Here is an 18,435-nt window from a genome sequence, read left to right on the forward strand (position 1 = left end):
AATCACCCTTGTATACAATTTCTTCCTCCCTCCCTCTCTCCCTTCCTTTCTTTCTCTTTCTCACTCTCTCGTTTTTGTTTTGTTTTGAGACAAGGTCTTGCTTGGTCACCCAGGCTGGAGTACAGTGGCACGTGAATATGGCTTACTGCAGCCTTGACCTCCTGGGCTCAGGTAATCCTCTCAATGTAGCCTCTCATGTAGCTGGGAACACAGGTGCACACCATCACCACCCCTGGCTAATTTCTTGATGTTTCTGTAGAGATGGGGTCTTGCCATGATGCCCAGGATAGTCTCAAACTCTTGGACTCAAGTGATCCTCCCGCCTTGGCCTCCCAAAGTGCTGGGATTACAGGTGTGAGCCACCGCCCCTGGCCTCTTATGCACAATTTCTGATAGGCTAGGGAGTGCAGTATGTGTCCTGAAATGACATTCAGCTTTGCCATGCTTTGCAGTCAAAACTGTCAGTACTGAAATGACATGATAAAAGGTGGGAAGGCAGAGCAAAGGTCAGTGAGATAAGGAGCACGAGGACAATCTAAGTTCCAGCACCGTTTCAAGTGGTAGCACCAAGCATGAAACAATATTCTGCCACAGATGCTTCAACTCTCAATATGGAGACACCAATCCCATGTCCACAACTATGCTGTGAAGGTTAGAAAAGGTGATAAGAGCGCATCACTGGAAAAATACACCTCCTTCTGGCTATTCACCCGAACTTCCTTCCCCTGTTTATTTCCTCATGCTATTCAGCACTCATGAGGTCAGCTCATCTTCTTCTGCTGTGCACTTGTAGTGTAAAAGACCAACCAGTAGACAGACAGGGTGATACGATGGAAAGAACAGAGGAATTTGGGAGACCAAGAGACCAAGACCCAAACACACACCCCAGGATGGCTGCTTGCTAGTTGTGTGGCCTATAAATAGGAATGCCACTCACCTAGTGGCCTAAAGTGCAGTGAGATAATCCAGAATGCTAGTACCACTCTAGTGACAAACACCATCACTAGTGTCATCAACGGCACTTCATATAACAGTGCCAGCGTGCATCAGGGATAAGAGTGATACATTATCCACTGGTTCACAGTGAACTGATGAAACAAGAACTATAGTTAGGAATTTATTAGGATCAACAGGAATCCGAAATATTAGCAATAAATTAGCACATAACAAGAAATGCATGAACATGGGTTAACAAAACGAACCACTGACAAGCCAACTTTTCTGTGTCAAATTTATTGTCCTATTTATTTTATTTTAATGAGATGGGGTAACGCACTGTTGTCCAGGCTGGAGTGCAGCATCGTGATCATACCTCACTCTAGCCTCAGACTCCTGGGTCAAGTTGATCCTCTCACCCTCCTGAGAAACTGGGACTGCAGGCACACACCACCAAACCCACTTAGTATTTTTTTTTAGAGACAGGGTCTTGCTGTGTTGCCGGGACTGGTCTCAAAATCGTGGGCTCAAGCAATCCTCCTACCTGATCATTCCTAGTAGCTGGGATTATAGGTGCAAGCTACGGCACTCAGTGCTCAGACTTTTTGAAGGTGGGAAGGGGAACTTATGAAGTAGAAAGCTTTGAGAAACAGACACCTGCTTGACTTTCAGAGTGCTATTAGAATAGAAAATTGTGTCTAATATATGATGAATCCCTTGCACGATCATCTTGTAAAAGCTACTTATCGGATGTAAGCATTCACCAAGACCAAGTAAACAAATACATGAACAAATACATAGGATTAAATAAGGATTTAGAATTTGGCTTTTTAAAAAACTAGCACATAGTACACAGCAGCTGGTCAATACACAAACAAGAAACTAAACCAAGTTGAGACCAGTGGCTCATGCCTATAATCTTACCACTATGGGAGGCAAAGGTGGGAAGCAAATTTAAAAATTAGCTGGGTGTGATGGTGCATGCCTATGGTCCCAGCTACTCAGGAGGCCAAGGCAGGAGGATCACTTGAGCCCAGGATGTTGATGCTGCACTAAGCCAGGACAGCAATAGAGAGAGACCTTGTTGCACAGACAAAATAAATAAATAAAAAACCACAGATAGCCCTAACAAGATGAAGAAGAAGAAACATATGAGCACTATTCTCAAAGTGTTTATCTTGGACAATGACAGTCATGGGAAACAACTGAAATTCAATACTTCAAATTCAAAAGCACTTCAATGGGACAAGGGACAAGAAGTTTCTTTTCCAATGATTTCCTCTAAATAAGGGGAAATTCTACTTAAAAAAAATTTTTTTTCCCCAGGTAAGATGTGAGAGACACTGGCATGAAAGCCAGGCAGTAGAAGCTAAAAGTAAAAAAGGATAATAAAACAGAACTCATTCATGCTTCTAGCTTACCATGTGGACACAGAATATCTTCATTAAAATTTAATTCCTCCTCTTCTTTTCTTTCTTCCTTTGATTCATCTAATCAAAAGAAATACAAATGATATCTGCTGTGGTTATTGTGTACTTAAAGTTCAAAGTAGCAGATATACTACTCTGCACAATTTGGAACAAAGAAAACTTTAAAACTCTGAAAATTAGACCCCTGTGATTCCTACACAATTCTGCTAAAAAGTGTTATATTTCTTTCCCTTAAAAGGAAAGAGGAACATCTCAATGACAGTTAACTTTTAAAGATTTAGGTTATGCAAGAAAATGTGCCTTTTTAAATTGAAAAAATGGAATTCTATTAATTCTAGTCAAGGTATTGAGAATACTGTGTCATGAACCAAGTTAATCACCTACATTGTCATGTCATGGCATGTCATTTTCACCTACCTACACTTTTTGGAGGTGAACACAAAGCATTAAAGACAAATGAAATAAGGACTTAACCTTTATCATCAAACACAGTCGTCCCCGCTGATCAGTCCAGGGATATGTTCCAAGACCCTTAATGGATGCCTAAAACCTCATACACTACCAAACTCCATAAACATCCATTGGCATATTTCTGTTCAAGTCTTCCACCCACAAATTTAATGCTTTTTCCATCTTAACTCACACTGTGACCATAACTTGTAGCTTGTAGTGTGACAGCAAAACTAGCATGAATTTTTTTCCTTCTTAATTTCAGATAGATTTGTTCCTACAGATCTTAGCAAGCTCACCATACAATTTTTTTTCTTTCCTTATTTAAATCAAGAACTTACTTCCACCTTTCCACTTAAAGGAAGCACTTTGTGGCTTCTTTTTGACATACCTGAATTACTAACATTACCACTCTTCCACTTTGAGATCATTAAAGTAAAATAAGGGTGACCTGAACACTGGCACTCCTACAGTCAATCTGAGCGCCAAGAGGATTGCTAGGTGACCAGTGGGTAGCATGTACAGCATGAATAAGTTGGACATAGGGAAAACTCAAGTCACAGGCCAACCAACCAACCAACCAAAAAAAACCCCCTAAAAAAATCAAGTAATAAAATGGGCAAAGGAAGGATATGACCAGACAATTCTGTCTCCTCTTTTTCTCTCTGTCACACATACAACTTCTCAAGCCTAAGAAGATGGTCGACCTCAATGACATTTTGAAAAACATTAAGCCTCAACACTGCTAAGTCTAACTTCCTGTATCGGGCTGATAAAAACTGATGTGACTGCCAGACACGGTGGCTCATGCCTGTAATCCCAGCACTTTGGAAGGCTGAGGCGGGCAGATTAAGGTCAGGAGTTCAAGACCAGCCCAGTCAACATGGCAAAACCACCTCTCTGCTAAAAATACAAAAATTAGCCCGGCGTGCTGGTGCGTGCCTGTAATCTCAGCTACTCCGGAGGCTGAGGCAAGAGAATCACTTGAGCCTGGGAGGTGGAGGTGGGAGTGAGCCAAGATTGCACCATTGCACTCCAGACTGGGCGACAGAGGGAGACTCCGTCTCAAAAAAACAAAACAAGAAAAAACAAAACTGATGTGAATGATGTATTCTTTATGTTGACAAAAGCAAGCAAAATGAACCCCCTAATATGAATATATTGAAGAAAATTTACCAATATGTCAGTATGTGGCAATTATAAATATTTATAATTCCCTGATCCAGAGATTTCTAGGAATTTACTTCTCAGAAATAATCTGAAAATTTTGTAATGATGTAAGTACAGGACACAAAAGGACCCTCACTGCATCTGTGTGTACATACTCATGTAAAAAATTAAAATAGAATCAGATAAATATAATGGATCCACAAAACAAAATGCAATCAATTAATAAAAAGGGCTGAATGTTTTGACAGAGAGAGATGTACAACTGTGCCCATATGAGCTGCATTATAAAAAGCCACTATTTACAGTGATTGTATCTGGTAGGAAGGCTTTGAAGTTCTACTTTGTCACATTTGTGCTGCTTGAAGCTTTTGAAATTTTTTAATGGGGGAAGGAGAATAGAGGCATATTACTCTGAAAGCAACATGAAAAATACTTTTAAGCTATGCCAACATGAAGGCACTTTCTATTATTTCTATTATAGTAAAAAAATCCAATTTTACTAAAAATGAAGGGACACTGATATATAAAGAGGCTTTTTTTTTTTTTGGAGACGGAGTCACGCTCTGTCACCCAGGCTGGAGGGCAGTGGCGCGATCTCGGTTCACTGCAACCTCCTCCTCCTGGGTTCAAATGATTCTCCTGCCTCAGCCTCCTGAGGAGCTGGGATTACAGGCGCATGCCAACACGCCTGGCTGATTTTTGTATTTTTAGTAGAGACAGGGTTTCACCATGTTGGTCAGGCTGGTCTCGAACTCATCACCTCGTGATCCGCCCACCTCGGCCTCCCAAAATAAAGAGGTTTTAAAAAGCAGTAAATAAATACTTAACACTAAGTCACATGTTATCACTAAAATTATAGTATGTTTTTTCAAATGACAGGATAATAAAACTCAAATTGATGTTAAGTTCGTGAATTATATAGCACAATAAAATATTTTAATCAAAAGTAAAAACTCGGCTGGGTGCAGTGGCTCACATCTGTAATCCTAGCACTCTGGGAGGCCAAGGTGGGTGGATCACTTGAGCTCAGGAATTCAAGACCAGCTGGCCAACATGGTGAAACCCCATCTCTACTAAAATACAAAAATTAGCCAGGCATGGTGGTGCATGTGTAATCCCGACTACTCAGGAGGCTGAGGCGGGAAAGTCACTTGAACGGGGGGTGGTGGGGAATGTTGGCAGAGGTTGCAGTGAGCCAAGATCATGCCACTGCACTCTAGCCTGGGGGACAGAGTTAGATTCTGTCTCAAAAAAGTAAAAAAAAAAGTCTCAAAAAAAGTAAAAACTCTTCAAGTTTGAAAATATTAATCACAGCTCAAGAAGTTTAAAACTAATACTGGGTTGGTTTTCTCAAAAAGTAAGGTGGTGAGATGGGAAGATCAATACCAAATAAAATAAATACAATATAAAGTGATAGAAATGGGCCAGCCTCAGTGGTTCACATCTATAATCCCTGCACTTTGGGAAGCCAAGGTGGGAGGATCGCTTGAGCACAGGAGGGAGACCAGCCTGGGCAACACAGTGAAGCCGTATCTCTAGAATTCAAAAGAAATAAAAACTGGTCAGATGCGATGGCTAATGCCTGTAATCCCAACATTTTGGGAGGCTGAGGAGGGTGGATTACTGGAGGTCAGAAGTTCAAGACCAGCCTGGCCAACATGGTGAAACTCTGTCTCTTCTGAAAATACAAAATTAGCTGGGCATGGTGGTGTGCACCTGTAATCCCAGCTACTCGGGAGGCTGAGGCAGAAGAGCCGCTTGAACCCGGGAGGCAGAGGTTGCAGGGAGCCAAGATCGCGTCATTGCACTCCAGCCGGGGCAAAGAGAGCGAAACTCCATCTCAAATAAACAAATAAATTAAATTAAAATTTAAAGGCCGGGCGCGGTGGCTCAAGCCTGTAATCCCAGCACTTTGGGAGGCCGAGGAGGGCGGATCACGAGGTCAGGAGATCGAGACCATCCTGGCTAACACGGTGAAACCCCGTCTCTACTAAAAAAAAAAAAAACAAAAAACAAAAAACTAGCCGGGCGAGGTGGCGGGCGCCTGTAGTCCCAGCTACTCGGGAGGCTGAGGCAGGAGAATGGCGTAAACCCGGGAGGCGGAGTTTGCAGTGAGCTGAGATCTGGCCACTGCACTCCAGCCTGGGTGACAGAGTGAGACTCCTTCTCAAAAAAAAAAAAAAACAAAAAAACAAAAAAAAAAACTTAAAAAATAAAATGATATAAATGATATGAAATGCTTGAATGCAGAAACTACAGAATATTTCAATAAAGGTCAAAAACATTAAAGTAATAAATTTCCTTGACATCTTATGAAGCACTGATTATAAAATTAAATTTAGTATTTGATTTACAATAACATAATTTCTGATTTGAAAGCATAGGAAACTCAGAAGAATTTACAAGCAGAAAGCTATTTAAAAGCTGCCCTCTCTACTTGATGAAATATTAAGAAGTACAAGCTCATTTACTTGACAAAGGCAGTGTGGCAGATAATCTAAAACCAAAATGTACTGAGCATACAATATATTATGCCAATTTGCAGTAGACTTAACCTTTCTTTAAACTCTTAGCCTAGAACAGAATTAATATTAATTTTGCATGTGATTAACTAGAGAGAGCTTGAGCCCAAAGCATGATAGGTTATACAGGAAAATTTCACATGTGAGTTGCTGAGTCCTTGCTGAATTTCAATAGCTTAAAAATCTTTTATTTGCTCTGAGCTATTTGTGAGAGCTTGCAGTATTTTATTTATTTTATTTTATTTTATTTTAATTGTATTTTATTTTATTTTTTTGAGATGGAGTCTCGCTCTGTCGCCCAGGCTGGAGTGCAGTGGCGCGATCTCGGCTCACTGCAACCTCTGCCTCCCGGGTTCATGCTATTCTCCTGCCTCAGCCTCCCAAGTAGCTGGGACTACAGGCGCCCACCACCCCACGTGGCTAATTTTTGTATTTTTAGTAGAGACGGGGTTTCACTGTGTCAGCCAGGATGGTCTCGATCTCCTGACCTCGTGATCCACCCGTCTCGGCCTCCCAAAGTGTGAGACTACAGGCGTGAGCCACTGTGCCCAGTCAAGAGCTTGTAGTTTAATAAAAGTTGTCTTTAAAATTACATGGATGGGTATGAAACCAATTTTACTAATTTTTGGGTTTCTTTTGTTGTTGTTGTTGTTGTTTTTAACAGACAGAGTCTTGCTCTGTCACCCAGGCTGGAGTGTAGTGGCGCAATCTTGGGTCATGGTAACCTGCAACTCCTGGGTTCAATCGATTCTACCACTTCAGCCTCTCGAGTAGCTGGGACCACAGGTGTGTAGCACCACTCCTGGCTAATTATTTTTGTATTTTTAGTAGAGACGGGGTTTCACCATGTTGCTCAGGCTGGTCTTAAACTCCTGACCTCAAGTGATCAACCTGCCTCGGCCTCCCAAAGTGCTGGGATTACAGGCACGAACGACCGCACCCGGCCTAAAACTGTTTTTTAGAGAAACAGGGTCTCACTCTGTCACCCAGACTGGAGTGCAGTGGGGCTGGCATAACCGCTGGGCTCAAGTGATCTGCCCGTCTGAGCCTCCCAAGTAGCTGGGACTACAGGAATGAGCCACTGTGCCCAGTCCACTTACATTTTCATGGTATAATCTCACACATAGGTTTAAATTGTTACCTTTATTTAAGGTGCTACCATTCATCTTTCCGTTGCTTTGTTCTGCATCACCATCTTGCTCATCTAGCTGTTCAAGAGCTAGCTGGCGCCAACTCCGCAAGGAGGACTTCCCCACCCAAAATCCATCGTTGCTGTGGAACAGAGAGAATGTTAAATCATACAAGTAATATTTCCAAACACTGTCCACCCTTCTTTGCCTGTAAAAACAACTAAAGTGAATTACAAACACTCAACATCAGCTACTGTACATGTAATTGTTTTTAACCTACTTCCTAATTTTGGTCATTTTCTCTGTCCACTATTGAACTGCAGGGATCTAATATTTTGTTTCCATTCTAAATATTATCGTGCTTTTCCTACCTTCGTGCCAATCACACCAATCAAATGGTAGGATGGAATACAAGGACTCAGCAGCTTTCTTTATCATTGCCACAGGGGCAGTCGTTGCAAAATTTACTTTTGATCTGGCTCTGCCATTTACTTATCACCTTTCTTCTAAACATCCCAACTTCCTATTTTTAATAAATAACGAGCTGCTTGGTTATGACCACTTGAAAATTTCTTAGTTTATCATAAACAATGTATGCTGTGCAACATACCCCTTTACTGCTGCTTTCAGCAGATTATTAACAGTTTTATAATCTTCATTTAGTTGGTTCTTCAGACGCAATACGCGACAACGTTCTACTACACATTCCTTACACAGGGCTTTCACTACAGGCAAGAAAGAATGAAAGGAAATATATTTCATTCAAACAGACTTCCTGTTAGGAAAATGTTTTTAGCACTTCACAAACAGACACATTCTAAACCAAAGTCACAAATGCTGGCAATGTGGCAAACTGATATATACCCTAAATTATTTTACTAAGACAATTAGATACCAATACAGCAATACTGTTATCTGAATAAAGAAAGAAAAATGAAAGAGAAAATGTTATATTATGTTAAAAGTATCTAAATACAGTATCTGACAAGGCTTACATGTAATTTTTTTTTTTTTTTTTTTTTTTTGAGACGGAGTCTCGCTCTGTCGCCCGGGCTGGAGTGCAGTGGCCGGTTCTCGGCTCACTGCAAGCTCCGCCTCCCGGGTTTACGCCATTCTCCTGCCTCAGCCTCCGAGTAGCTGGGACTACAGGCGTCCGCCACCTCGCTCGGCTAGTTTTTTGTATTTTTTAGTAGAGACGGGGTTTCACCGTGTTAGCCAGGATGGTCTCGATCTCCTGACCTCGTGATCCGCCCGTCTTGGCCTCCCAAAGTGCTGGGATTACAGGCTTCAGCCACCGCGCCCGGCCTTACATGTAATTTTTATTAGATGATAATCAAATAACTGAGGTTCTAAGGTGGAGGGGTTAAATATAGCTGATAATTATAAATAATGATCTTCACATGAAAGTGATCTTCAAAGCACACTAAAAGGAAAAGCAAAATGAAGGGTCTGGTTTAAAACACAAAGAAGTTTTAGGAATCAACTAAAATGTGAACGCTTTTCCCACTGCATGGTTTACTCATTGTGAATTAAGAACAGTGGCAGGTATAGTGGCTCAGACCACCAAGAGCTTTGGGAAGCCAGGCAGGGAGGATAGGTTGAGGACAGGAGTTTGAGACCAGCCTGGGCAACATAGTGAGGCCCCGTCGCTACAAAAAGTGTAAAAATTAGCAAGGCATGGTGGTGTGTGGCTGTAGTCCTAGCTACTTGGGAAGCTGAGGTGGGAGGACTGCTTAAGCCTACAAGTTCAAGGCTGCAGTGCACTATGATTCCACCACTGTACTCCAGCTGGGGTAACAGAATAAGACTCTGTCTCAGAAAAAACAAACAAACCAAAAAAAAAACAGGGGCCAGATACGGTGGCCCATTCTTGTAATCCCAGCACTTTGGGAGGCCGAGGCACGTCGATCACTTGAGCCTAGGAGTTTGAGACCAGTCTGGGAAATATGATGAAACACCATCTCTACAAAAAATACAAAACTTAACCAGGCATGGTGGTGCATGCCTGTGGTCCCAGCTACTTGCAAGACTGAGATGGGAGCCGGAGAAGGTCAAAGCTGCAGTGAGCTGTGATTGCACCACTGCACTCTGGCCTGGGCAACACAGTGAGACACTGTCTCAAAAAAACAAAAACAGGCCGGGCGCAGTGGCTCAAGCCTGTAATCCCAGCACTTTGGGAGGCCGAGACGGGCGGATCATGAGGTCAGGAGATCGAGACCATCTTGGCTAACACGGTGAAACCCCGTCTCTACTAAAAAATACAAAAAAAACTAGCCGGGCGAGGTAGCGGGCGCCTGTAGTCCCAGCTACTCGGGAGGCTGAGGCAGGAGAATGGCGTAAACCCGGAAGCCGGAGCTTGCAGTGAGCCGAGATCCGGCCACTGCACTCCAGCTTGGGCGACAGAGCGAAACTCCGTCTTAAAAACAAAACAAAAACAAAAACAAAAAATTCCCAGAAATTTAGGAAACAAAACTCCAGTGGTGTTTAACAGAAGGCCTGCAGCATGTAGCTAAATATCTGGTTTATGCAGTAAGTTATATACCATTAGAAAACAGTACTTAATTTCAGAAAAAGTGTATTGGGGAGGGAGGTGTCATGTAATTTCCTACAGTCTCATCTGAAAATTGGAGGAGGGATTATGTTGGTGGCTACTCATGTAAAAAGAAAAATGTTTCAAGGAGGCAGAACAGAAAGGCAGCCAGAACAAAATAAAACCATGGATACAATGTGGTCATATATAGCTCTATATTGAAGGTAGAATCAAGCAGCTTCCATTCATAAACTAAGTAACCATCTACAGCTCAGACACTGGTAGAAGTCAACACAGGCGGGCATGGTGGCTTTGGGAGGGCAAGATCAGTGGATCACTTGAGCCCAGAAGTTTGAGACCAGCCTGGCCAACACAATGAAACCCCGTCTCTACTAAAAATACAAAAATTAGCTGGGTGTGGTGGTGTGCGCTTGTAATCCCAGCTACTCGGGAGGCTTTAGAATCACTTGAACCCAGGAGGCGGAGGTTGCAGCGAGCTGAGATTGAGTCACTGTACTCCAGCCTGAGTAACAGAGCAAGACTCCATCTCAAAAAAAAAAAAAAAAAAAAAAAAGAAGTCACCATAACACGGAGGCACAAACTTGTAATTAACCAGACAAGGCCTCAAGTACCAGACAGTTTTCTCAAAAGGGTCTTATTTTGTCTGCTTTGAGAGGGGTTAAAAAAAAAAAAAAAAAAAAAAAAAAAGAACAAAAAACCCCAACCAACCCTCTATGAATAGCATCAGTTGCTTAACTTCTACTTTATTTAGCAAATCCTTTTTGCAAAGTGTAAGGAATATTTGGTCTAGCATAGTTTGGGTCAAATCATCATAAGCCACACTCAACAAGACCGTAAGATGAAGATTTAATGAGCTGCTCTTTTTTAAACAGAGAGGACATCTTGAATTACCAGTTAGTCTTGGACCTCCTCCATATCTACTATAGAAAATGTCAGCTGCATATTCAGATATCCTCTTCATAATTGATATTTTATCCGGGTGAAGCTTGTCATGGGAACACAGGCAAGCGTGATTATCAATAGGTTTGGTAGGTGTTGATTCATCCAACCACTTTTGCAGCCATTCCAGAGAGACAAACTCATAGGGCTCTGAGAAAGCAAGCATCGGAAAGAGCCTATGTATTTTTACAGTTTTTGGACTAAGTGATACATTCATTTTTTTCAAAAGACAATGCAAACTCTGTCCAGAGTTAGCAGAATCAGAAGAATCATTGTCTGGGGGAAGATGTTTGATAAGTACAACACAAAGCTCCAGTTAAGTGCCACTCCTCTGAGTTCAAGGAGCTCTGCACCATAATGCTGAGTCTGCACAGTGCCCTATGAGATCGGCTGGTATTATTAACCACATTCTACAAGAGGCATCCACATAGAGTCTTGCCTAATAGCACAGCAGAGTTTTGATCAAGACACCCATGTTTGCTGACTACAAGTCATGCTCCATTGCTGCCTCACAAATAACACAACCTCATGCCCTACTATGTTTATTTCATAAATTATTTTTGTCATTACTTTTCACATATATGTGATATACATCTGAAAATTAAAATGAGAAGCCAAACTGAACTCTAAGTTAGAAATTAACCTCACCAACTACGACCACACTTCAGAAGACCCTTTTAACCACTGAACTTTCTTTATCCAAGATGACACTGATGGCAATTTTGAAAAGGTATTTAATTCCCCCACCCAAATCCAAGTCATCATCTATTCATTATATTATTATTTATTTCAAGAAACTAACCTATTTTAAACAAGTTCCAGGATAAAGTACACTAGAACTGAGTCGTCATCAATTTTGAAGTTGCAAAAATTAAAAGACAAAACCAAACACCTCAAAATGAGTTTTAATTTGGGGAAAGGAAGTCCCTAGAATTCCCTAAAAGCCAAAATCAAAGATAAAGGGCCAGCTTTGATTACTTACAAAGATCTCCAGTGAGTCCCAGCATAAAACATAGAAGAAAACATACAGAGGTTGAATTTATATTTTTGTATTATATACTCCTTCTGATGAGATCTGAGGGACAGATACTTCAACGAAGCCCATTGTGACCAGTTTTATACTCCCCAGAGAGTTACATGTCTAGAAAACTAACTCCCATTTTAATTTTACAGCAAACCATTTCAATTTTTATGAAAACAAAATTTGGCACTGTACATCATCGACTAAGAGTCTTCTGACTGGTCAAATCAAAAGTGACTCCAGAGGAAGAGCACAGGACTGTGAGTCGAGGTCACGGTCTAATCCAAGTTCTGCCACCAAGAAAATGAACCTGAGCGAGTCACTTCAACTCTCTATGTTTTCGGTCTTTCATTTGTAAAATGAAGGTAATAATACCTGCCTTCTACCTACCTCATGGGGATGTTGTTGAGTATAAAAGATAAGCTATGTGAAGCATTTTGAGCTTTTTGGAAGAAAAGAGATATGGAAAAGTTAATGATACATTTACATAACCTTATTATATAAAAGAGGAGACCTTGGCTGGGTGAGGTGGCTCACGTCTGTAATCCTAGCACTTCAGGAGGCTGAGGCGGGCGGATCACCTGAGGTCTGGAGTTTGAGACCAGCCTGACCAACAGGGAGAAGCCCCATCTCTACTAAAAGTACAAAAAATTAGCCAGGCACGGTGGCACATGACTGTAATCCCAGCTACTCCGGAGGCTGAGAAAGGAGAATCACACTTGAACCCGGGAGGCAGAGGTTGTGGGGAGCTGAGATTGCACCATTGCACTCCAGCCTGGGCAATGAGAGTAAAACTCCACCTCAAAAAAAAAAAAAAAAAAAAAAAAGGAGGAGACCTTAAGACGCAGTATATGTAACACAGCTGCAGCACTTTACAGTATATCATGGTAAGGCTAATTGCATTCAAAATGCCTCCCGACTTTGCCATTTATCAAGCTTAATCTGCCAGGGATAGAGTACGCTGGATATCTGGGGAATGCAAAGATAAATGATCCCTTTCCAAGAGCAAAATAAAGGCCTTAGCATACTCTAATCTTTTCCCAAGGACAGTCAATTAGATTAAAATGGTAAGTAATACAAAGGCTATCAGAGGAGAAAAAACAGGATTGTGATAAAGAGCAACATTCAAGAATAAGTCACTAGGCATTCTAGTCTCCCCAGCAGCTGGGCAGGAGCGGACAGACAGCAGTATCTGTTATTGCCAACTGAAAGAAAACACCCTAAGAATCCCGGCCCTCACAATGAAAGGAATCTAGGAAAGCTAAAAATGCACAAAGCCCTCCTTGCCAGGGTATGTCTGCAGGAATTCAAAGCCTAGGGTGACTGTGGCCCTGACTGTCCAGCAACAATGTGGCTGAAAGGAAAGACAACATTTTCCAATCTCACAGAAAACTCCCAAGGAAAGCTTGTTGTTTTGGTTTTTGAATTGTTCAATATAAATTTAATGAAAGATATAATAATTAGAAAAACTACGTATGGTTTTATAGTAAGAGGAGGAAGACAGAAAGCAGAGAACAGGCCTATAATTCTAATCTAATACCATGCTTATTACTAACTGAGCAAGGTTTCCAGATTTCACTTTAGTGCGCTGTGGGCTCCATGAGAGAAGAGTGACTATGGTCACAGAATTCTGTCTTTCTTTCCATTTTCAGTCTCTATCATCATTGGCACTGACCTCTGCCAAGAGCTTGCCTGAGAATACAAGTGGAGCACAAGTCTCATGCAGATTCTGCTTGTGGCAAAGTTTTTACACTACAGATGTTTCTGCACTAGAAAAAGACTCTGAGTGGGCCCCTCAAATATATTCCCTAGTATTTGTGATTCAGTAAACTACAAGGCTTGCTTTCCAAAGGCCATGGATATAATCAACTCCAAATGAGGGAGAACTCTCCCATTATCAAGCTGGAGATACCGGACTGTATGAAACCTCAGCATTTGATGAGGAAAGCAAAATATTAAAATATTTACCACAGGGAAATATACATTTTGGTTTAAAGTTCTTAAAAAAAAAAAGCCAACAAAAAACAAACAAACAAAAAAAAACACCTGGATTTTGAACATGACACATTTTCTTAGCAAAGTTATATGGTCTAGAACAATTACAGCATCAAAAACATCTGAAACACTTTACCTAGAGATAATTTAAAGCATATTTCAATGGAAATAAAAAGGGCCAAAAGCATGTTCCTACTGAGGCTTAAATTTTAGGGTAAGTGATCTTTCTTTAAACATGTTCGCACACAAAAATAAAATTTAGAAAAGGCATAACGAAAGATTTCTCTTGCCAGCACAAAACCACGCTCATTAACTTTGAGATTCTACATAATTTTACAATGTGGACTTTCTACAATATAAGTTTACTGCAAATGGAAAATAATTATATAGCTCATAATTGGTAAAAGTATAAATAACACAGAGAAATATTCTAAGAACATAAGCATATTCTAAGAACATAAGGTGCCTGTATGCTGAATGAAAACAGCCAAAGGAAGCACAGTGCTAACTTGACACATAACATCTTTGAACTCCATAGTTCTAAAGAGTGGTTCAAATGAGTATTTCGCTTTAGACCCAGTTAAGTCCCTTTCTCTTGTCCAGCGGACACAGGAAACCGTGAATAAAGTTTGGAAAATAGATTTCTAGGTCCCGACACCTTTGAACAAAGACTTATAAATTTAGAGATTTGAATCATGGGTTTATTCCCAAATCATTTCCAGTTAAATTAAGGTCAGTTTAATTCTTTAGGATAATCCCAACCCTTGGACAGAGTTGAAGTAACAGATTACAAAGAAGGGTCAGAATCAAATTAAAATTCAGTTAAAATCTATTCTTATAGACTTAGCAATTTTTGTTTACATTTTGTTTAAAATTATACTAGTAATGGAAAATTAAGATATTAAAAAGACAAACCACAAGTACAATTATGCTTAAGTATTTATTTTCTAAAAGTAAGGACTAAATTGTCTCTCTTCCTTAAGTAGGAACTAGGCTTGGGAAATTCATGTCTTTGAAATGACAAAGATAACTTAATACAAATGGCACATCAGCCTTTAAAAAGGCTTAATTTGGTTTCATTTTGAGACACCAGGTAAACCTGAATAAACACACAGAAAAGGGATAAGCTGGATTATGTAGGAAATTTCTAAGAAATCAGGGGTCAGCAGAAAGCTTTTCTCCTCTTAGCATATTTGGTATTAAACTTCAAGTTAATCTAATAGTATCAAAAAAAAAAAACTACTCATATAATAGAATGTTTGTTAAAACTGTCAGGTCACAAAGTATGCAAAGAAACAGAACAGGCAAGTTGCTTTTTCCATAGTAATCCAATCGGATTTTTCTTAAACAAGTTAATATCTCACAAAATAGAAATATCTACAATACTCATGGATGCAAAGTGCTGACCTAAATGTTATAATTTATTAACAGCTTCCCATTTTTAGAAGTACAACGTAATGAAATAATATGGAATGCTACACATCAAGTTATTGTCGGTTTACAAAGTACTTTTAGAGTGTTTAAGCTGGCTTTAGTGGGTTATTAGAAAGAGTAAGTTTGAGAAAGTTTCTTCATATACATTTGTGAACATAAAAAAACAAGGCACTTAATGGCAACAGTGCTGTCCCAGAATATCTTACAGACCAGCTCCAGCAGGTAACCTTTGGTACAGCTCCTTAACCTCTTCGTGTTTTGCTTTTCCTTTATCCACACTTTGCTTACGCATCTCAGCCATTTCAATACACCACTCCTCAAATTTGGAATTATCCCGATCTACCAGCTCTTGAAGAAAGGCTATTCAAAACAGAAAGTCAAAAAACAACTTTATCCTTGTTTTCAAATATAGTGAACCATGCTAATCTCTAAATCATATCAAATACTGATTAAAACATTGTCAGAAATTCCAACTATGGTCTCTCTGTCTGCTAGAAACCTCCAATCTGAAGGTAGAAGTAAAAATGAAGACAGCCACTGGAATAATACTAAGTTGATTCCCTCTACTTAGCTCTCCATGACATCATCAGCCTCCCAGAACAACTGAATGGCTCAAAATCACCACTTTAGAAAGATGATGTCAGGCCAGGCGCAGTGGCTCATGCCTGTAATCCCAGCACTTTGGAAGGCCGAGGCGAGTGGATCATGAGGTCGGAAGTTCAAGACCAGCCTGGCCAAGACCAGCCTGGCCAAGATGGTGAAACGCTGTCTCTACTAAAAATACAAAAATTAGCTGGGCGTGGTGACACACACCTGTAATCCCAGCTACTCGGAGGCTGAGGCACAGAACTGCTTAAACCCGGGAGGCGGAGGTTGTAGTGAGCCGAGACTGCACCACTGCACTCCAGTCCCAGTGGCAGAGTGAGACTCTGTCTCAAAAAAATATAAATAAATAAAAAAACAATAGATGATGCCACCAAACTTAGAGAAGTCCTGAGAAAAATGACTAAGACTGTCTTCAGGGCAGCAGCAACTCTACCTTTTATATTATGAAGTCTAGAAAATCTACAGATAAATGAATAAAATTCACAAATACTCTATAAACTGAACAAACTAAAACCAAATTATACTTTAAATACATGTTTTGATTACTTTCTGATTTTTTAATAATTGCATTGCTTTATTTCAGAAGCTCATTTTTTAAAAGTAAATTTGCAATTGATATTTACTTTCACCAACATTCAGCTTATGGAATCAATTCATCGTAATAACTAAAAGCAATCCATTAGTTATCGTTAATCTTTGAGTATGGCATTCTAAAACATCTGCCTGATATAATCCTGGAAAACTGCTTTACCTGGAACTTGAACAGTAGTGTTGGGCTTTTCTTGAGTTTGCAGTCTATAAACCAACATATATGCATTTCGAGAGCAGTGAGTTCCTTTGCCACACTTGGGTTTACGTGTCTGAGACTTAGAAGGTTCTGCTGAGATAGAGAAATCAAAAGGTACCTTAAGTGCCTAGAGTTTGTTTATTCTTTTTTTTTTTTTTTTTTTTTTTGAGACGGAGTCTTGCTTTGTCGCCTGGGCTGGAGTGCAGTGGCCGGATCTCAGCTCACTGCAAGCTCCGCCTCCCAGGTTCACGCCATTCTCCTGCCTCAGCCTCCCGAGTAGCTGGGACCACAGGCGCCCGCCACCTCGCCCGGCTAATTTTTTGTATTTTTAGTAGAGATGGGGTTTCAACGTGTTAGCCAGGATGGTCTCGATCTCCTGACCTCGTGATCCGCCCGTCTCGGCCTCCCAAAGTGCTGGGATTACAGGCTTGAGCCACCGCGCCCGGCCTGTTTATTCTTTAGTGGGGCTATAGAAAACAATTTCCAAAACATACACCCAAGAGACATTAACACCAATCTAAAACATTCGAACGCCATAGAAATTTGGCAGGCTCTTTAGCTTCTAATATTTAAAAAAGTTTACTACCGCTATTGCCAACTACATTACATTTTTAAAAGGTAAAAAGAAAATACATTTTTCTGGGGAACAAACCTGGAACAACAACAACAAAAATCACTATTGCCATAAGCTGATTTTTATGTTAGTCTTAAATTATAAAAATTAACTGAAGCCAGGCACAGTGGCTCATGCTTGTAATCATAGCACTCTAGGAGGCCAAGATGGGTGGATCACTTGAAGCCAGAAGTTCAAGACCAGCCTGGCCAACATGGAGAAACCCTGTCTCTACAAATAATACAAAAAGCAGGCAGGCGTGGTGGTACGCACCTGCAGTCCACCTACTTGAGAGGCTGACGCAAGTGAATTGATTGAACACAGGAGGCGGAGGTTGCAGTGAGCCAAGATCATACCACTGCACTTCAGCCTGGATGACAGAGCGAGACTCTGTCTCGGGGGAAAAAAAAGTTAAATTAAATTAAAAAATCAAAATAGGCCAGGCACGGTGGCTCACACCTGGCCAACATGGTGAAAACCGTCTCGCTAAAAACACAAAAATTAGCCCAGGCATGTTAGCACATGCCTGTAATCCCAGCTATTCGGGAGCCTGAGGCAGGAGAATCACTTGAACCCAGGAGGCAGAGGCTGCAGTGTGCCAGTGCACTCCTGCCTGGGGGACAGAGTGAAACTCTGTCTCAAAAAAATAAATAAACAAAAATCAAGACTGATGCAATCACTAAAGGGAATATGGGACTTCAACTCTACTGGAAATATTTTTATTCTTTTTCTTTTTTTTTTTTGAGACAAGACTCTTGCTGTGTCGCCAGGCTAGAGTGCAGCGGCACAATCTCAGCTCACTGCAACCTCTGCCTCCTGGGTTCAAGCGATTCTCATGTCTCAGCCTCTGG

At 40.8% G+C, this 18,435-nt stretch overlaps 1 protein-coding gene across 3 annotated transcripts in view; it reads right to left on the reverse strand.

Annotated features, from left to right (window-relative positions):
* The window catches only part of USP48 (ubiquitin specific peptidase 48), a 112,597-nt gene that overhangs the window by 36,546 nt on the left and 57,616 nt on the right, over positions 1-18,435 (reverse strand). For 2 of the 3 annotated variants that reach the window (XM_030941933.1, XM_010364346.2), the window contains 6 exons: positions 16,936-17,064; positions 15,789-15,938; positions 11,081-11,278; positions 8,249-8,363; positions 7,650-7,780; positions 2,358-2,426 (listed from right to left, as the gene is read on the reverse strand). In XM_030941933.1, coding sequence (XP_030797793.1) covers positions 2,358-2,426; positions 7,650-7,780; positions 8,249-8,363; positions 11,081-11,278; positions 15,789-15,938; positions 16,936-17,064 — 792 coding nt within the window. The remainder of the gene's footprint in view (positions 1-2,357; positions 2,427-7,649; positions 7,781-8,248; positions 8,364-11,080; positions 11,279-15,788; positions 15,939-16,935; positions 17,065-18,435) is intronic. The other variant, XM_030941932.1, reaches the window with a different exon arrangement.

This window comes from Rhinopithecus roxellana, chromosome 12 (genome assembly GCF_007565055.1).
Source record: "Rhinopithecus roxellana isolate Shanxi Qingling chromosome 12, ASM756505v1, whole genome shotgun sequence".
NCBI lineage: Eukaryota > Metazoa > Chordata > Mammalia > Primates > Cercopithecidae > Rhinopithecus > Rhinopithecus roxellana.